The 21,472-nt window shown below is 45.8% G+C and overlaps 1 protein-coding gene across 2 annotated transcripts in view; it reads left to right on the top strand.

Annotated features, from left to right (window-relative positions):
• Window positions 1-21,472, top strand: part of PRKCA (protein kinase C alpha) — a 355,291-nt gene that overhangs the window by 233,388 nt on the left and 100,431 nt on the right. For both annotated transcript variants that reach the window (XM_036899733.2, XM_057501630.1), the window contains exons 4-5: window positions 3,906-4,017; window positions 7,119-7,247. In XM_036899733.2, the coding sequence (XP_036755628.1) occupies window positions 3,906-4,017; window positions 7,119-7,247 (241 nt within the window). The remainder of the gene's footprint in view (window positions 1-3,905; window positions 4,018-7,118; window positions 7,248-21,472) is intronic.

Genomic DNA, 21,472 nt, shown 5'->3' with positions numbered 1-21,472 from the left:
GCTGCAGTGTAGTTAGTGGTATTGTAGCACCGTCAGGGGGCTGGTTTTGCTGATGGATGTGGTTATGTGAGTTGTATCACTGGGGAAAGCTGGGTCAGGAGCATAGGGGAATGTTTGTACTTTTGTGCAAATTCTTGAGCCTTAAATTATTTCAAAATAAAAGTAAGTCGTCTTCTTAAAAGCAAGACAAACTCAAAGCAATCATCTAGTCCAGTTGTTTTCACTTTTAACGGTGACCTCCGTTCCCCTCTCCCTCCCCCCTAGGGCTCCTTGAAATACCTCTTGGAAAGTGCTGACCCAGCCCAACACCTTCTGGTTCCAAATGAGGAAATCAGGACCCAAGGAAGTAAAGTGCACTGCTAGTTCGTGGCTACAGAGAGCCTGGGGTTCTTTGGTGCAGTTGGTCCCTGCTAGGCCCCCTGTGTGTGTCACAGCTCTTTAGCTAACCCGGGTTTCTTTTGTCAGCCTAGGTGAGGTTATTTAGGCTGGGAAAGAGTTCCATGCCCCTGCTTCAGTGGTGTGGGAGACGAACTCCGCCCCCGTGGTTGGGTTCATAACCTGGGTGGGGCGTTTGCTCAGCAGCCCGTCTCAGGCAGAGGGCAGAACTCAGAACTCAGGGCTGCGGGCGAGTCCCCTGCCCTCTTGCCAACTTGGCCTCTGCTCCAGCCACCTGTGAGGACTCTGGTCCAGTAGCTTTCCTCTGCCTTCCCATTCAGGTGCAGTCACTGCAGCACTGGGAAACCTTGGAGTCTGCTTCCAAGGACCGTAGGATGGCAATAATCTTCTCTTGTGTCTGTCAAGGGATTTTCAGGTTGCAAAGCCCATTCTCGAATGTTTCCTAAATTAAGCCTCACCCCCAGACTATGACATAAGCAGACTGGTTTTATTTCTGTTTTGTAAATAAGCAACATGACTTTTCCAAGGGTGTTGAGTTTGTACCAAGTCTGGGGTCGGAGCACAGGTCTCCAGAATGCTGGCAAATGCTCTTTTTCTAGGAGATGTTGGTTATTGTAAAGCACATGCACATACTTGATCAACAAGCAGGTGTTGTTATTGTCATCATTATTATAGCGTGATCCTTGGCCACTTAGGATTTTGGAGTGGGAGGACTCTAAGACTCGGTCATTCTCCACACTCAGGATGGAGGTGGCGGTGATAGCTTTCCCTTCTCCTACACCTCCAGTGGGTTAGAGCCTGAAGATGCCACGTGGGCCTTAGATGAGTGAGACTCTGATTTGCCTCAAGAGTGAAGCAGGTGGCCTCTATGCCATGTCAGTAGAGAGCAATGTGGAAATCACCTGGCAGGACAGCCGCCTGGAGCTGCCTGGCACATCCAGGCTCCGGAGGGCTGTGCGTGAACTGCCATGCTTTGTTTCATGCCAGTTGTTGAGGCCTTGCTTCTGCGGCAACAGTGGCTGCTTCCTTTCCCCTTGCAGCTTCTTTGACCTCCACTTGGTAGGACACCACTTTTACTGTCAACGTGGGGACTTTTCATTGGTAGTGACACTGGCCTCTTCCCTCAACATTATGCCTAACATCCTAGGATATTGGAAAAATTGGTGGGCTCCTTTCATGGTGGAAGGCTAAGCCCATATCCAACCATATACACAGCTACTGCTTGCTAGGAAAAGTAATCTCCCAGGGAAGACACTGATTTTGCATACCCTAAGACACATTTAGAAATTAACTAGTGACCCGCCTCAGTATGTGAATCATCTAACGGGTGTGCACCTAGCACCTATCAGGCACTTGCTGATTATTGTAGAATAACCTGAAGCAGTGGCTCTCAGTCCTCAGTGTGCCTGCAAACACTGGGATCACCTGTCAGGCTTGTCGAAATACCAGGAGGCCTTGTCTGCAAAGTTTCTGATTCATTTGGTCTGGGGTGGGGCTACATGACTTTAACAAGTTCAGTTGATGCTGGTGCTCTGTGGGGACCATACTTTGAAAACCTAAAGCAGCTCTTTAGCTAACCCAGGTAACGTCTTCTGTAAGGGCCAGAGAATAAATATTTTAGGCTTTGTGGGCCATGCAGGCTGTGTCACAGCTCCTCAACTCTGCCCTTGTAGCCAAAACATGTTAAGTGAATGAGTATGGCTGTGTTCCAGTAGAACTTTACTTACAAAGCTGGGTGGTGGACTTGTTTTTTAAAAACTGTTATAAATATGAAAACTTTTTTAAATGTTAAGATCCACCCCCTCGTGCTGGAATGATTTCTGAAAGTTCTTGGATGGGAATCAGGGTTAAAGATGCAGACATTGGTCAAATCCCATCTCTGATCTTCACTGGCCATGTGACTTTGAAGGTCATTACCATCTTGTAAAATGAAGATAATAATCATACAGTGAAAAAGCAGGCGAATAATTGTCAAGTCTGCGTGGTGCCTACATGAGTGTTTGGTTTAATATTCTTCATACTATTCTACATGATTGAAATATTTCAGGATTTCTAAATGTGTCTTTTAAAAGTAATCATCATTCATTGATACACGTGGCTTAGATTTTAGGTTCCACCGTCTACCAGAAGGTGAATTATCTTGTAAAATCAAAATCACTTTTGGAAGTCCCGCAAACCAGAAAGCCAAAAGCCAAGACCATCTTTCTTAATGTATCTTTGCATTTGAGGAACACTAGACTAAAGGTTAGGTCAGGCTTATCATGTCCACAGTGCCGCTCTGGGTCCCTCACCCTTCCCCCCAACCCTGCTCGTCTGTCATCTTCCTGGATTCACTTAGGGGAAGTGCTGTCTTTACAGCTGCTCGGATCACAAGGAAGGATTCAGGAGCAGGAATTTAATGAGGATGTGTTCTGAAACGGACATGTAGAGTATGAAATTGTTTTCTAGTTCAGATAGGACATAAAGATCTTTCTGCTCAGCCCTCTGCTTTTGCATATTAATAAGCAGGCCCGGGAAGCAGAGAAGCTCATCTGTTTTACACGGATTTACCTATCAAACCATTTTACTAAGATTGACTTGTTTTGTCCTCACCACCACAGAGGATGGGTGCTGTTAATTTCCCAGTTTACAGAGGAGGCAGAAAGGATCAGTCATTTGTCTAAGGTCACACGTCTGGGAAGTAGCCGACCTAGGATCTGAAGCCCAGGCAGTCTGACTACAGAGTCCATGCTCTTTAGTTACCCTGGCATGCCATTTGTAATTTTACTTCCTCGCTGATAATCTGTGTGTGAAATGAGGAACAAAAAGGCTGCTGGAGACGCCCCTGTCTTGTGCCTGCAGTAGTCTGTCTGCGTGTCCTGCCAGAGAAGGTAATGTGGCTGCAGCAGGGGCCCTGGACAGTGTACTCTCCGTGCATTTCCAGTTTCCATCTGCTTGTGCTGGAGTTTCCCTGTGTAAGTGCATACAATGCTTTGGAAATTGGGCAGAGACAGGAAGATGGCTCTGTTGGTTTGGGTGCATACCTGGCCTTACTGTTGTCTTTCTGGAAATCTACCCAAAAGGAAATCACCCAAACTCCTGAGTGGACCCCAGGCAGCCAGTTAGCTCGGCTTCACAGATATGTGCCGGTTTTTGCATCTACTCTGTGCTGCAGCCTCTGCTGGGTGCTGGGGGTGCAGGTACCGCAGTGTCGAAAGCCCTATGCTTGCCCTCAAGTGCTTTAGTGGCCAGGGTTCCCGAGGTGAAGATAGCCTCAGTGGAAGCCCTGGTGTGTGCAGACTACACCCCGTAAACAGAGGAGTCCTCACACGGCCCAGAATAGGCAGCCTGTTAAAACATGATGTGGCAAAGTCACCATCACCCATTGTGTGACCCCAGAGAATGGTACACAGTCTGATGCTGTCGGACCTTGACATGAGGATTGGGAGTGGTGGGCTCTGAGCTTGGCTCAGTCCAGAAACATGGTCCTTTCATGACTGGAATGAACAAAGTGTGTCTTCTCCCCACAGGACCCCAGGAGCAAGCACAAGTTTAAAATCCACACTTATGGAAGCCCCACCTTCTGTGACCACTGTGGGTCATTGTTGTATGGCCTTATCCATCAAGGGATGAAATGTGACAGTAAGTAAGTTTTCTTTTCCAGTAGCTGGCGAGGCTGTGCGACTTAGCCCAGGGTTTACAGAGCACTTCAAGGTTCAGTAATTTTTCAACACCAGCTCATCAAGAAAGAGAATTCGTTCAGACCAAAAAAGTGTAGGATCTCTCCACTGTCAACGTTCTGGTGTATTAAAGTGCTTAGTTGCCTAATTATGAGCTAAAGAAAATAGTCCAGTGTATAAATGAAGTTGGTGCTGTCAGTTTCCCCTTGGTGGGAATCTTTAGTTACTGTAAAATGCAGACTAGTCAAACCCCAAAGCAAATGCCATGTGTTGAAGACTCCCCACCTCCGGATTCCACATTTGGTTAGGCTACAAAATAAGCTAAGCAACCATCGTCATTATCTTCCGGTGTCTCTAATTAGTGGGTAGACCATGGAAAAATCCACTTGGTTCTCCTTAAAACTGAAACCACAGAGAAAAGAAAAACGAGGCGTACTTAAGTTCACTTGCCCTGCATGTTCACGGGCAGGTCAAATTTCTCTCCGTCCCTTTAAGAGGTGCAATCACTGGAGACCCCTGACAAGAAAGGCATCGGCCATCTGCCCTCCTCCGTTTTTGTTCTGTGTGTATCTCCATTGAATACCAGGCGGAAAGAAAAACAACTGGGGCAACTCGGCTTTGCTAATTCTTGTATCATGAGATTCCTCGGGCTATTTATTTATTTAAATAGAAGTTCCTGCTCTCAGGACATGAAAAGATTATTATGGAACCTGTTTTTCTAGTAGATAGAGAAGGATTATGGAAATAGCAGTCTATTGTCATTCATCAATGACTGTAATTATGGCCAAAAGTTTTACATGTATATCCTACATGGAGAAAAGACAGTATATAAAATGGAAATATACGAGCATTATAAAGTAGATGGATAATTTCTCAGAACACAGGGACTTTTTCTTTGCCTTAGAAACCTGTAGAATTTAATAGCCTAACAAAACCTTTGAGATGATCCAGGCCAGTGGCCTTCCATGTTTCAGGAAACCCTAGGAGTCCAAAAACATGCTTTTTAGGGGTTCTGCTAGTACAAATTCTAAGTGCATTTGTAAATATACTTTTAACTATCTTAAAACTTGGAACAAAAATGAATACTTGAATGTGTTGCACATTCAACCTTGGCAACTTACAGATGACACTGGACACTGTTGCCAGCTTCACTTATTCAGCAGAACTTGCAACCCAGTTTCTATTGGTGCATCCACCTAAGGGACGGGTATGCTGGGACTGTGAAGCATGCCATTAAACATGCTTCTAATCAGGATTTGGGGGTGCTGTACATCTTTTAAAAATACAGACATAAATGAGTTGTCAAAAGTGAACTGAGATGTCAGCTAGTATCCCTAACAGGGTTTCAAAATGTTTGAATCAGAAGGCTTTTCTGTTTCTCCATAATTGTCTTTATAGTATATAAGTGGCATAAATTGGGATTTATTAACTAAGTTTATGCTAATGAAATAACACTCATCTGGTTTAGTAGGATTCCACTTAAGGTTTTTTTTGTAAAATGTGTTCCATTACTGAAAAATTTTTGAAAACCCTGGCCTGGACCAGTTTGTTTTGTTTTGTTTTATTTAAACTCTTTTCCTCAGAGTCCTAGGTCTTCTGGGGCTGCTGCTTATGTTCCTTCCTCAAAGGGGGAAGAAAATAAGATGAGTGCCAGGCCCCGTCCCTTGCCTTCTGCAGGAAGAATCCTCCTCCTGTGCCCTTCCCCATTTTAGGCTATGATACTATGTACAATTCTGCTTAGTGGTGGTGGTGGTGGGGGGAACAGTTAGCAACCACTTGTCAAGGCCTCTGAGTTTGCAGAGTAGGAAATGGAACCAGAGTAAGTGAGCTTCCCGAGATAGAAAAGCCACTTGATGGTATAACCAAGACAAGAATTCAAGCCAGGGTCCTTCCACCTCCCACGCCTTGCTGTCACCCATATCCTTCCCAGATGCTCTGGCACCCAGGCACTTAAAGATGCGATTTGGCTAACACAAGTATTTCAACAGCACAACTTTTCAAGAGCCTTCCTATTGGCTGAATCAATTACATGGTTCTGAACAGTTAAGCTTTGGAACTAGACTCCTCAGCAGAATTCGCATTTGTGAATCCACTAACTGTTCTTTCCTCATTATGTCCACTCTCTTGCTTAGATCATAGCCAAATACACATTATTCATGACGCTTTTTGAAACCTACTTCACCATGTTAAAATTAAACACTCAAAGAAACAGGATGAAGGCTCCACGTCAAAGTTACAGAGAGCCTTGCAGCAGCGTCCCAGCCCTCCATCTGGAAGCCTGACGGTGCGAGGATGAGGGAGCTGGCACACCTACACAGGCTTACGTTTGTATTCAGCACAGGATTCTTTTCAGGGTTTCTTTGGTTCACTGCAATAAGAATGATCTTTTTTTGTCCTCCCCCGTGTCACCCACATAATGTCATCTGGTAAGGGATGGCTGATCGTGGCAGGCGTGTATTTGTTTTACTTGGAATAATATTTAAATATTTGAAGACAGGTTTAAAATATCAAACACAAGTTCTTTAAAAAAAAAAAAAGCAATAAAGGCAATGTTCCTAAGCCTTTTTAAAAATAGAGAGTTAACTGAGGAAAGGAAATTTTTATGAATTTCCTGTACTTGACCCACAGATTCTCACTCTTGCTGTGTGGTGAGCTCAGGGAGGCTTAAGCAGTTCTTTGGCAAAAAAATACCCTCTGTTTTAAAATTTGCACATTGTCTGCCTCTGTGTATATAGAATATTAATTACCTTACACTTTGTATGCATTTACCTATGTGAATTTTGTATGCTGCTAAATATTTGAAGAATTTACAGAAGACCAGGCAGAGGCGGTTGCTTCAGTTAAGACTAGACAAATACGGGTATTTTAAGGCTATTCTCAGTCACACAAAGCCTGTGCTGTAAGGGACATCTGCTTACAGTTCTTCATGTCACCAAAAACATTATAGCAAAGTATCAAGTTAGAGGGCAGCTCATTTTCACTTTTGCTTGTAACCAAAACACTGAGGAAGTGATGGTTTGAGAACATATGTCCAGCCTTACCCTTTGCTCTCTTGATTCACAGCCTGTGATATGAATGTGCACAAACAGTGTGTGATCAACGTGCCCAGCCTCTGTGGGATGGACCACACGGAGAAGAGGGGGCGGATCTACCTGAAGGCCGAGGTGGCCGATGAAAAGCTCCATGTCACAGGTAAGGCATGCTTGCGGAGGTGTCGGGCATGCAGCGTCTCCGCAGGAACTCGGATGAAGCTCAGGTGGACACCGAGGCAGGGCTGGGCAGGTGGACCCCGAGCCACGGGTTCGCATTAACATATCTCCCAGGAAACTTTGCTCTGCATGTCGACTTCCCAGATGCTCCGTGTCACCCAAAGTCATAAAGGCCAGGTGGGTTGGGGTCCTCTGACAGCATGGCCAGTGTATTGCCCCGCAGTGACAGGGGTACAGGGAAGCCAGTTAAGCACGGCACTGTTGGTGAGAGCAGAGCTAGGGCAAGAGGAGGCAGAGGGGTGACCCAGATATTTGATGGCATCAGGCTGTGGGGACCTGTTAAGTCCATCACAGTAGACAGCCACTGAGTGTTTATGCTTCCTCTGTGTTAGGCACAGTGTTAAGAATTTCACATAGATTAATTGACTTAGTCTCCACAGCTGCCCAATCACTAGCCTCATTTTCCAAGTGTAGAAGCTGAGGCATAGAGGGATTGGAAACTTGCAGTGTCACAAGGTAAGCGAGGTGCCAGGATTGGAACCAAGACATCTGGACTCCAGACCCTAGGCTTCCATCGGTCACCCGCACGCACCTCCTGCAGACAGCGCAGCCACAGAATGGGAATTCCCTCTCTGTGGGCAGGACATGCTCTTGGTGGGGCTGTCTGCAGGGGGACTCTGCCATAGTGTGGCTTTCCCTTTGGTTTTCCCATCAAACACATCAGGTTATCCTGGAGTCTCATTGGTCCAGGACCCATCCTGTGTCCTCAGATACTTGGCGTGCCTGTGCTGTGACCCACTCTGTTGATTTATGTGCCAACCCTGCCTCCTTGCTCTTGGGTCTCCGTCACGTGCTGCCACGTACTCTCTTGTCTTTGACAAGGGCATTGGTTTTCATTTGAACAGCCGAGGTATCATGTTTCTATTTGTTAAGCTGTCATAAAAATGGAAAGACCGACTGTCATGTTTTCTGTTTATAAGTGATGGAAGTTATTATAGAAAAGACTGAAAGGGTCAGTTTAAGGAAAAACAGGGGCAGGAGTTGTTCCAGAGAAAGCTCACTTTTTAATATATCCTCACATTTTTTTCTTTGAGAAATAAGCAAATTGTGTACCCAGTGCAGTGCTCTCAGGTAAGAATTTAGGGGAAAACAAAAGAGAGTTTGAGGTATTGCTAGGAGAGGGTCAGCACACTGCCTGTGGATAACCTTATGAAAATAGCCAAATACAGCTAAAGGCCAAGATGGAATTGTGAGTGGAATCCCGGTCATTGACACAGAATCCCTTTGGCCTTCGTGTGTCTTAGGGAAGTTCCTTTATTTACTCAGATCGATCCCTCTTGCCCCCTGCAGGCAGCGCGGTAGCTCTCCCTCCCTTCCTCTTTAATTGCACTGATACTGTTGACAGAGTCTGCTCTCTTCTCCGGGCTGACCTCCAGGGCCTGTCCTCTGTCCTCCAGGGCCCCTCTGCCCTTGTGGGACACATGCTCTCTGCCCAGAATGTCTGCCCCATCACTGCCTCACACTTATTTCTCACTCTTACCTGCTGAGGCTCCTGTCTTGTCAAAGTCATGTATTGGGGGTGAGGAGTATGCTGTTTAGGAGAAAATTATGATAAAACGTTGTTGCAGTAGGTGATAAGGGATTGAGAAGCTAGAACGGAACGCCAGTTGGCTGCACTATTCTGTGCTTTTCCTTAGCTTTATAAAGCTACCGCTGTTGGCAATATAATAGACGTTACAAGTGAATAGTCAGAACTTAACCCAGGGTTCACAGCTCGCTGTAAGACAGAAATGCCTGGGTAGAGTTCAATGTTCAGCTCTCATTCATTTTGCTTCCGAATTCAGCAAAACACAGAGTGCATGCTGGGCCTACCCCGTGCCCTCTCCTCCAATGACAGCAGCAGCCATATGGTGCTGCCTGAGATTTCTAGGCTCTTGCATGAGCCTCAAGAGGCTGGCATATAGAAAATTGTACAGAGGGGCACAGATGCCCTGGCTGGGGTGGCACATGGGACGCAGAGAAAGGAGGTCAGGCTCATATGCTAATTGCCCCAGCATTGCCAAGAGCTGAACATGACTTAACAATTGTAGAATCAGCTTAGGGGTCAACACCCTTCACTGAGTTAGACCTAGACTTCTCACACATGAAAGTTATACTGCCAACCAGTATAACTACGGCAACAATCTAGGTCAAGTCTCTTGAGAATCAGTCTGAAATATTTTGCATATAGATAGCTCTGCTCTAGGAATATGAATTCAGCCATAGTTTAATAATCAAAGCAATAGCCATTGATGCTTATGAATGCTTCGAAGCACTTCACATAGATAACTAACTCTTTTAAACTTATGTGGAAGTTTACTTAATTATACCTACGTTACAGATGAAGAAGCTGAGACACCAAGAAGTTAAATGACTGGCCCAAAGTCACACAGATGGCAAATTTAATGGTTAAAACATAATTGATAGACATAAAGATAAGATATTTTAATGCTAGTAGCACCAAGTATTGGGATCTTGTAAGTTTAGGCTGCTATGACAAATACCACAGACTAGGTGACTTAAACATTGATTTCTGGGGGCCGTTCTCCAGCTGTGTCTTCACTTGGCAAAGACAGAGAGGGGAAAAGCAAGCTCTCTGGTGTCTGTCCTTATAAGGGCACTAATCCCATCATGAGGGCTCTACCCCCTGATCTATCTACCTCCCAAAGGCCCCGCCTCCAAATACCATCACCTTGAGGGTTAGGGGTTCAACATAGGAATTTGGGAAGGACACAACATTCAGTCCATAGCAAATCTGTTTTTACAATATTTTTGTAAAGGAAATTCAATCCTAAGTACAGAAAGCTACACTCAAGGAAGTAATTAATAACTAATCATTTCTCTAAAACATTTCATTGAGAGTAACTTTACTGCAGGGAATAAGCAAAGCCCCATTAGAGCTGTGCCTGCTGGGGATGGCGAACCCCTCCCCACCCCATTACCTGCCTGGATCTCCTCTTAATCCAATAGTTTAGGCACAGGTTTGTCTTGACAAATGGTTTAAGTAACAGCAGCTTCCATTTGTCGAGTGCTCACTGTGTTCAGGTCATAGGATTGGCCCTCTCTTTGCGCTGAGAGCTTTGTATTCGTCTTTTCATTGACTCCTGAAACAATGCCACAGAGTTGTTGTCACCCTCATTTTTGAGATGAGCAAATGAGCTGAGAGAAGGAACAAGATGGTTCCAAGTTTTAAGGTAGAAAGTGACAGACCTGGAGCTGGACTCCGGGTCTGCCTCCCACACCCTTGCTTTCAGCCCGCAGGCTGTGAACTTCCCAGTTCTCTCATCTTAACTAAAGAGTCTACTTTTGAGTAAATAGCAAACCATAAATATTTGCTAAGCCCATATTCAGCATTCCACAGGCTCTCTGGGGTCACAGAGGTCCAAATGTGGACCAGAGGAGAAAAAAGAAACAGTGAAGTTGTTAAGAACAATCCACGTACATGTATAATTAGGTGCTCAATTATGTGAGTGCTAAATAAGTATACCTTTAGGAGGGAAAGACCGCATGGTGGGGAAGGTGACCAAGGGCGGTAACTACTTGAAAAGCAGAAGGAGGAGACCTCCAGGAAAGGGCTTAAAGGGCGTGGAGGAATTAGCCAGGCTCTAATGAGAATGCAGATATAAATGATAAGCCATAATGAGGAGAGCTTATGGTCTAAATGCAAGTGGTTTCTTGGAAAGTGCATTTAAATCCCAAGCTGTTGTGTTAATCATTCAATTAGCTCATCCCCATTTTACCTGTGCAAAGTTGCTCAATTGAAAAGAATTCCCAAAGTAAAATAGAAACTCCCAAAGGATTCCTGCTTTGGGACAGAAATCACCCCTTTGAAATTGAGATGGGTTTCCTTTCCAGATTGGTGTGGGATTTATGGGAAAGGCCTCTGCTTCCTTAGTGTATTTTTATTTTTGCCTTTGGGCAGTGGTGCTGATGTTATCTCAACCGTATCTTTTTGCTTTTTTTCTTTCAGTATGTGGTTTTAATAGGTTTCCTACATTCTTGTGTGCTTTTTTATTTAGTTTGGAGGAATGGTAAAAAAAAAAAAAATTCTCTCATGGGAACACATTTTCAATTTAATGCTGTAAGTAAATGGAAAAAAAATATTGTATGCTTAACAGCTGTTTCAGGAGCACATCTCTCCCATAAATAGATTATTCCACAGAAAAGTCTAATTTTCTCAAATGCTTTGGGTTGCTAATTTGACATGGAGAGTTGAAGTTCTAAAGCGCGTTCCGCTGGGGGAGGAGAGGGCTTCCCACAGGGTCTGGGGCTCCTTCCCCGCCTGCCTTCCAGGGCTTTTAGAGTAGATCCTCATGCCTCACCCCTGGTAGCGAGACTCACCATCAGGCTGTTGTGATTAAAGCAGTAACATTCCCTCTGTGTGTTCTTCCACCTTATAGGAATATATCTGCTACAGAGTCAAAGCAGCGAGACTCAGCTGTGTATAGTGAGCATTTTTTCTTTGATTCTTCCATTCACTATACACTGAGCCTGGGTTAGGTTCCTCGGCCAGGCACGGGGACGGTAAGAGAGCTAAGATTGGGCCTTCATCCTGGAATGTGCCGTCTTTGGGGGGGAATTAAGACATGAAGAAGGGCAGTGTGCAGGTGACTGTGAGTGCGGTGGGAGAACCTGCCCGGAGGACGCCGCCGATGGCCTCACGTAGGAGGTGACAGTGCAGCCGGGAGGGTGGGTGGGGAGACGAGGCGTCAGGTGAAGATGTAGAGCACATAGGACATGGTGTGTTTGGGAAGCTCTACGCAGTGCAGGATTTTAGGAATTTGAGTGTAATACGGGAAGGGCTGGAGGGAAATTTCATTCCATTCCAGGCAGTAGGGCTCGAGTCTTCACAGTCTACAGATTGCACAGTTCTTCAGGACCATGGAGTGCAGGCTCTGAGTTTAAATATTTCTTTTTCAAACGGGAGGATTTTAAGTCCCAGGTGGCTGTGTTTTCTCCTAGTCTGAACTCCGGGCATCACGCCATGGTTCATAGTAACCTCTGACTTTCTTTGTCAGTGCTGGGAAAGGCGCATCCAGCATGGAGCCAGTTTGTAGAGATGCTTTTCCCCATGGCAAACAGGCTTATGGAATATAATAACCAGGGTGGGGCTGCCAGCAAGGGGGAGGTAGACCAAGCTGCTTGCTGAAGGAAACGATATTTGTTGGAGGTAATTTCTATTACATCTTGGCCATGGCATTTGGATCCAGCTCAGGAGCACAGAAGCACCTGATTTAGCTGGTCCTTTGGGTTGAGATGGAGGGGTGGGGGCCAGCAAGAAGCTGCTTACCCCCAAGTATATCCAGGTTACCATTATTGGCGATGCTTCATTTGATCCACTGGTTAAGGTATTTTCATCAGATTCCCACCACTGCCAAGGTACTTTTTCTGTTTCTAGCTGATGAGGAGTCTAGGTGTCACAGGTGGAGACCAGCAGCCTGTCACCCAGTGGTTTTCACAGCCACGGATGAGCCTTACTCAGTTACTGCACTGATGGTTGCAAAATGATTTTCTAATTCTGTAATACCTTCTATATTCATTCGCTGGCTTTTGTCTGAAAGAAAACCTTTCCCTCCTCCTACATTTTTTTTAAAGTAGCAATTTGGACTCACAAGTTCTTTTTTTACTGTCTTTTTTAAATCAAATTGTTATAAATGTGGCCAGTGGGAGCCCCCTTCAAACTGGATCTGGGTCATTTTGGCACAGCCCATCAGGGTAGCATTTCCTTTCTTTCAGGAACGCAAGAGTTCACCTTGTACTTGATGTCTCTGAGTTACCCTGTTTTGGGGTTTGTTTGTTTGTTTTACTGGGAAATAAAAAGAACCCGGGACCTGAGAGCTAGGGGTGCTTATAGCTCCTGGACTGCCACCATTCCGAAGCTCTTTCAGTAGACAAAGTGGGAATTGTTTTTAATAACTTCACATGGATGTTTCCCATGTGATCCCAGCCCAGGATTCTCTCTACCTCTCCCCTGTCCTTATTCAGTCTCCCCCCTCCCTCAGTAAGCTCCCTAGTTCCTGATGGCATCAGTAAATTTACTCATTTGCTCTGTCCCACATTACATGCAGCAGACTTTCAGAATTCGTATACTGATACCTCTACCAAGAACAAGTCTTCTCAATAAAGTTCAAGATTTATTTCAGTTTTTAAAAATCTGTAGATGATACCCCACTGAGAGTAGCTAGTCAGAATACTGTTACTTGGACTAAATGTTTTCCTGTGTAATTTTGTTAACCATTTGATGTACACTGCCTTAGCCAAGCAGTCAAATTCAGCCCCACCAATAATCTGACAAAATGAAGGCATGTGCCTGCTGACGTGATGTGATAAGAAGTATACAGTATCGCCTAATGAATATCTTTGCCAAAATTTTTTAACCTGAGGGGGAAAAAAAGACAAATTCCAATAATGTGCCCCTCTGTTTGGCACCTGGCCTGGACTTTTCAAAAATGTCAATGTCATAAAAAAACAAAGTGTCAAGGGGACTGTTCTTCAGGAAACTACAGAGACGTAACAAGCAAATGCAATCTGTAACATTCGATCGGATCCTGGATCTAAAAAAATGACTATGTGTGATGGGCGGTGGGGGAAATCCAAATCCAGACTGTATTTTAGGTCATGTTTTTGTGTCATGTGAAATTGTCAGGTGATTATGAAGCTGGAATATTGTAGGGGGGGATGTTTTCTGATGCTTACAACTTCCAAATGGTTCAGCAAAGATGACAAACCAAAAAGCTGAAGATATACGTATGTATCACACACAGAAATCACATGTGGCAAAATGTTAATAATTAGTAAATCTAGTTGAAGGATATGTAGGTGCTCTTATATATTGAAGGATATATATTGTACTGTTCTTTCAAACTTTGCTGTTGGTTTGAAAGAGTTCAGGGCTCCAAAAAGTTGGGCAATGAGAAGTTGGAGCCTTTTGTGGCTTTCTGCACAGATCACACTCAGCTGGAGGGAGGTCCCCAGGTGACCAACATCAGGACCAACATGGGATGCTCATGGCCTGCAAAACATGCATCAATGTGGGAAAAAGGGACATTAGAGCAAAGCAGAGACGCTGCTGGCGTTCCCACTGAGAGCCTAGGTCCCATGAGATGAAAAAAACCAACTTGGTTAAGCACCTTCCATGTTCAGACCCTGACTGGATTTGCTTTCCTGTATGTTAATTCATTACAGCAACCCTTTGAGAAAAGTGCTGTCATTCCCATCATTTTGTAACTGGGGAAACAGGCTGGGAGGGCTCCGGGGGCCTGCCCAAGGTCACACAGCTGCTCAGCGGGGGGACTCCTGGCCCCCCGCGCCCAGGCGCACGACTCCCACCCTGACTCAGCCAGCTCCTGGCCCTGCTGAGAGAGGACAGTGCTCTCGTTTGCTGCCCTCCCTCTAGCACAGCCGTGGCCCACACTGCTGCTCAAGTGTTGGCAATTCCATGTTTCCATCCTGCAGTTCACAGGGGAGGCTACTCTGTGATGGCCCTATGGGCCCTGTTATTACTGCAGCGCCCTTGACAGCACAGTGGGCGAGGATCTGTTTTCATTTCCCCCAAGCCTCCCATTTCCAGGGCTTCTTAATGGCTGGAAATAAAAATGGCAGCAGGGAATCTGTCTGAAAACTTTGCTGCCCTACAGTGAAGAATTAAAATGGAGAAGGAAGGAAGGGAGGAAATACCCCTTCAGGATGCGCTCCTGACTGTGGGTGAGCTGGCCAGATGTGTTGGTCAGCATCATTTTCTGATGCAGTGTTTGCTTTTGCCTTAAAATACCTTGATATCCAAGCTCAAAGTGACGTGGCTTCTGTTCTCCTGCTTAAGGTGATCTGAAGCTCCTAGGTTCATTACAGGGACCTTGGTAATCCATCCACTTCAACCAGTGCCACAAAGAAAAGCCCTCTTAAAGGTGGGCTTTGAATAGTTACATCCCTGGGAAGAGGAGAAACAATTTATTTCTAGGACCTCTTTTAAGATTGAACAATTAGCATACAGGGACGTTGACATTGACTGAGCAGGTCATTCTTGTGCAGGATTTTAATTGCTTCTAATTTTAGGATTATCATTTAAGCACAAGATTAATTACCATGAAATTATTGCAAGGAATTTGATCTTCTTCTAGAAAGTAAATGCATTCGCCAAGTGAGGAATCTTTTAGACGCTTGCAAATGATGTCTTTTTTATCACTTCCATTGAAATTTTCTTTTAACTCTTCAATGGGGAGAGGAGATGTTAAGGAGATCAGGATGGAAGAGGTAACTTTTGTTTGCTCACCAAAAGGTTGGAAAACTTGAGTATTCGGTGTTTGGGAATCATTTGGGTCACCATCAGAAATGTCCCGAAATAAATGCTGAAACTGTTCCTATCCATTTCTTCTTCAAGGGTGGGTTAAGAGTTGTCTACAAGAAAGCTGAAGAGGCAGACACCGTGTTTTGGTGTCCTCCAGCCTGAAGCTGTTCTGAGAGCCCACCAACATTTTTTTTTCCAAATGATTTGAAAAGGAATCTCCCGTGAATATGTATACACATGCTCTGGTCATTGGCATTGAAACGGTGCAGGGAAACATCAGACTATGTTCATCTCAGCTTCTAGGCATTTCCACTTGGAAAGAATGCGGATTTCCTGAGAAAGTACAAGATAAGTTAGGCTCCTGGGGTTGTTCTAAAATATCCCCCTTGAATAGAGTTGGAAATGGCCACCTGCAGAAAGCTCTGCACCAGAGCATCCCCCATGGGGGACTTTCTTTACTGAGAAGAACAGTACATGTACTTTACCATCCATTTTCCATGGTAATTAATGCAAGGTTTGTGGTTAATTAAAGACAGTCAGGGTCCCTTTTAAAACCAAGACAGGCATTTTTTCCTAGAATAATGAATCAAGAACAGATGCAAGGCAAGCTTCCTATAAAAGTTTTCAAGGTGGGGGCGCTGACTCTGGGGAAAGTAATGTGAGGGTGTAAGTGTCATTTCACACTCTTAGACCCCCTGGAGGCAGGGGATGTAATCAAAGGAGATGCCACCTTCACTGAACACCGAATGGGCAGGTGGAGAGAAGGGGCTCTTGTCCTAGAAAAGACCACACTGACATCCCTTTCCCTTTGTTAGGTCACTCTACCTATAGCCAGCCACTGCCGGGAATGGAGGTACAGGGTATAGGGGGAATATTTCTTCGGCTATAATATATTGCCACTCTCATTTTATCAGCTGGCTGCCTGGGTGATGGCCAGAGAAGAACTCTGGTAAACATCTTCCCAGAGGCTCAGAAAGGAATGTGTGTGTGTGCTGCATGATTTTAAACATCACGGCCTCATTATTATTACTAATTCCCAGCTACTCTGGATGACCCTTAAGCTTATTTCGAACATCACCCCACCTCTAAGAGAGCAAGGACTCTGTTATCCTCAGAACTTTGAGCTTCTGAAGGATGCCAATATATTTTTGGAGAAGAATCCTCAGCACACATGTTAAACAGTGAACACTCCATAAAGAAAGGATATAGGGGCTTATGTTTAGAAGATGGTAAAAATGATCTGATTTTAGAGGAAACTGGCATTGGTTTTGGAATCAGACAGATTGGATTTGACACCCGCTGTACCACTAATGCTCACCAAGGGTTAGGGATTGTTACTCTGAATAGAATTTTGTTGCAGCCACGTTTAAGTTATATAGTTTAACAAATCAGAGTGTATCATTCACTGACATTAACTCTTTCTGTCCTGACTCATTCACAATGTACCTGTAACCACAGTGGGACTCCAGGCACACCCAGGGAAACCCTGATTTCATGTGTCTTCCCTTTCCTGTACTGCTAGGCACTACCCGTGAACACACTTGGAATCAGTGCTTTAAGAATCGAAAGAGCTCTGTAGGAGTTGAAGAGTGAATATTAAGCTGGGAATATTCACCTTAAAGATTCTAACTTGCTGTGACCCTTGGCCTTATCAGCTAAGCTCCCTACATTTCCCCTGCCTTGTCTGGAAATTCAAATTAGGGCACGTAACTCTAAGAACTCCAAAGTTCGTTTTATTGCTGTGAGCCATTTCAGAGAGAGAGAGAGAGAGAGAGAGAGAGAGAGAGAGAGAGAGAGAGCTCAGCCTTGGTGCCAGTCAGCATGCCCTCTTGAGGAAGTGGAGTAGATTTGGAGATTTGAGGAACTCTGCAACTGGATGAAGCCTGAGATGTTGGTGTACTGATTTTCCAACAAGTGTGAACTGCAAATGCCCTCAAGTACATCTTCTGTGGAGTGAAAATCCACCCCCCCCACCGGTTAAGGGCGGAGGGTGTGGCACCCACCTTCTTCCCTCTGCCTACCCTTCAGCTGTGGACCAGAGTTTAAACCTCACTGATGTGGACCAACCCCCTTGTTTCACATATGCAAACACCAAAGCTTAGAGAGGGGACTTGACTGCTAGGTAGGATTTGGGGGTTGTATGAGACCAAAGCAAACCTCAGCCCACTCGTGTTGAAGAATTATCAAAGGAAATTTGGAGCGTCTTACGGAACTTGGTGGGTGTGCTGTGGGACCCTGGGTGCACTGGAAGCAGCCGCTGCCTTTGTGTATCTCACCTCTTTCTACATACTGCTGTCATTCATCCTCAGAGCAAGTTAACGTATTTCTGCACATTGCAAAAAACATGGCCCTGGACAGTTTACTCCTTCACCTCTTTCCAGCTTCACCTCTCCTGTGTCAGACACAAATCCAAAAGTCCCAGGGAACGGATTCATTGACTCAGTTTGGGGCATGTGCCACCTCTGGACCCATTAACAGTGGCTGAAGGGCAGAGCCTTGAGAGGGCAGACACAGAAGGGGAAGGACATTTCCCAGGAATGCTGGGTGGTGCTGAGCTGTCAAAACAGTGGTAATGCAGTCCTGCCATGAGCTGGTAACCAGGGTTGTGCAGAAAGCTACTTTGGGAGTTGGTCCTGCCTTCTACTCTGGTGCCTTTTTCCTTCAACCATGAAGTGAAGTTTAACTAAAGAACAGGGTCAGTGTCTGCGCAGCTGTACAAAAGTGGATTTGACTCATAAGTCCCTTTTGAACAAATATATTTCTGGCCTGGCCATTTTCCAGGAACAGCCAAGGATAAAGAAAAAAATTGATTCAGCAACATTTGTCCAATCCAGCCACCTGGCACATTAATTATCCCTCATTTACAAGCTGTAAAACAGCCCTCCAGGTTCCAAGTGTAAATGGTGTTGATGTAGAAGAGGCTCGGTGATGGCGGTGCCCACAGGAAGCGGAGTTCTTTGAAGGGGCACAGTTAGAATGTGGCACAAGTGGCCGGGAAGGTGGAGAGATTTGATTAGGGCTTGGGAAAGGAACAAAGCCCTCCAGCCTGCATTTTGAGCTGTTTGGCCTGAAAAGACTCTCCCCCTGGGCAGCTCTCTCTGAGGCTGTGGGGCTCCTGGGTCCTGGTAGCCCTGCGCCTCTCACCCCCAGAGCTTTGCTTTCATGAGGAATTCTAGCTGCAAGAGCAAACTAGTTGGCAGCATGCTAACAATGCCCCTGGATTCTTAGCCTCTCTCTGAAAAAAGCCAGGTTTCTGTTAAGGGAAAAGCAAAGCCCTGTACATTTTACCCATGAGTCATCCCCCACGGTTAGGAAAATGATGTGTCTCCTGCTCGGGTCTATAAGCCGTGGTGATTATGCTCAGGACGGCAGGTCCCCTCTCCATTCTGCCTTCCCTAAGTCACTGAGATCTCACCTGCCCGCCTCTTCAGGCCTCCTGGGGAATGGCGTCTTCATCCTGTGGCTAGTCTTTGACTTGTGGGTCAACAACACTCGCTGGCTTCCTGTTTAATCTCTGTCTGCCTGTTGATTTGGCAGATTCAGTGATGGCCTTAGCACCTGGCTCGGTGGCATGCAACAGCTTGGTTATTCCACTGGAATAAATGTTTTCCAGCCAAGATACTCATTGGGCCCCCAGGTGTGTCTTTTCAGAATTAACCGAATCTTGCATTAGCTTTGATGGCTGCTATCACCTTGCGGTGGTCTGAGGTGTTGACAGATGGCTCCAGTCAGTGACCGACCTTGAAGGCAGTAAGAAAGCCCAGATTTTTTTTAAACTGTGGTTGAGGTGATAAGAGGCTTTTCCAGGTGAAAATCTCTTAGCCCTGAGTTTAATTAATATTTACCTTCAGCTTTGTATTCTCAAATTAAAGACTGCAATGGTATAACAGACAGAAAGGCTGCAAAAATGGATTAATTTTCTCTCTCTGAGGACTGTAGTGGTCCAGAGACAAATATTAAGTCTCTTGTTTGCACGCACCCAATAGCTCCTGATAAGTGCGACCCTCAGAGAATCAGCTCCTAAACCCCTTTTTGGTGACCAAGAGTGTATGGGGAGATCAATAAGCCCACAAGTGCTGGGAAGAGCCCTGGACTGGGATGTATTCCCACTGGGGCTGCCCAGTGTGGGGCGTAATGCTCCCCGCCTGCCCCCCCCACGCCCTCCCCACCCCGTGTGCACTGTGGCCAGCTAACCAGGCATCATGCATGATGCTCAGCCAGCCCATTCCAGGTGGGGAAGCCCAGCAAGGCCACCAGAGATGGGCCCCCTTGGGTAAGCTAGCAAGAACAAATCCCCACTCATAGCCAGCGTCCAAGGCTTCTGCCCTCGGCCCTCGTATAAAAGTGATAGAAAGAGGGTTGGTTTCATTGGGCCTTGTCTCTCGAGGGCTCATCTACTTCGAGAGGAAAATAACCATAGAGAACCAGTAAACATTTTTGTCTTTTGTCTTTGCCGCACTGATGTGAATGCTTATGATTTTATTAGCAGCTGCCTCGGAGCCAGGCCTGATTTAATTCAATTTAACCTCCCCCAGTTATTTTCAGTTCAGCTCTATTTTAAGCCCGGATGAAGGGGAAAGTACTCAGACTGAGGGGGCAGATGAGGGAGGGGTGGGAGGCACCTTCTCCCCTTGTTACTCAAGCTTAACCCCAGTTGACATAAAGCAAATGACTTCATGGAGACAGGTCAGCCAAACCAAGTTCTCGTTCTCCACCGTGTTCATCTCTGGTATTATCTTTGGTATTGTCTTGTTCCTCTGAGAAAAGAAACATTATATCAGCTGGGGTTCCAGGGCTGTTGGCGGGGATAATAATTATGCAGCCAGAAATACAAATGGAGCGATTTTCTATAGTGCCAGGAGACAATTGAATGAGGGCACCTTCCCCGGCCCCTCCCGTTTTCCTTTCAGCAAACTGCATTTATCATGGTAGCGCTGAAGCCCTTTCTCTTCAGAGCACTTTTGTGGATTTCAAGTTCCAGTCTCGTAGCAGGTTACATTTACTTCAAACAAAAACAAGTGTCTATGCAGTTGGCATGGTATTCGGGGAAGTTATTAAAACCAGAGCTCTCTGTTACCCAAAGCAGACAGACGTGTGGAAATGCGGTGGTGTCCCAAGGCAGGAGAGGGGGTGCAGCTGATCCTGGCCTTCCGTTTTGAGGGCCCCAAGGCTCGCTCCTGTTACCATTCAAAGGTGGCCAGGCCCCCAGACGCCAGATCCGGCACAGGCCCGACTTAGCAGTGCACCAGAACGCCAGCTTGACTTACAGAGGGAAATAAAACTGTCCTTGTGTCTGTTGGTCAGAGCAGTCATGCCAGTGTGGTTAAGACACCCAAGAAGGCAAATTATCATGAACCGGTTTTATTGATTTACTTTGTAAAATGCTGTCCCTTAGGCCACAGATAGCATAAATCCTCCTCCTTCCCTGTAGACAGTCCTCAGGGGATTCAGAACACTGCCAAGGGAATGTGGACTTACAACAAGGGAATTAGATCAGTGTAATGGAATCAGGCTGAGATGGAACATTCACCTTTAGGAGGCGGCAGCTGTGCCTCTGTGTCCAGACGCACCGGAAGTTGAGCGCTCAGGCACTTCCCCCGGGGCGAGTCTCACAGACCCGATTGGGGTTTCCGTCGTGCCTCTGTTTCTCTCTCTCATTTGAATATAATCATGCCAGACATAAGCTGGCCTTCCAAGTTTCGAAGCCCTATGTCTCCTTCTGGGTCTTTGCAAAGCTCTGTTCTGACCCCACATCAATGGGGCCTGAAGCTGGTGCCCAGTGGAGACTCTTGCCCCCCTCACCGTGTGTGGACTTGAGGAGGGGGGAATCGCTTCACTGTGGCTCCAGAGTTCAGCAAGTCCCTCTGTCTTCATCTTCTGCAGGA

Source organism: Manis pentadactyla, chromosome 4, assembly GCF_030020395.1.
Source record: "Manis pentadactyla isolate mManPen7 chromosome 4, mManPen7.hap1, whole genome shotgun sequence".
NCBI lineage: Eukaryota > Metazoa > Chordata > Mammalia > Pholidota > Manidae > Manis > Manis pentadactyla.
Note: the sequence above shows the minus strand (reverse complement) of the source record. Positions and strands in the feature narration are given on the sequence as shown.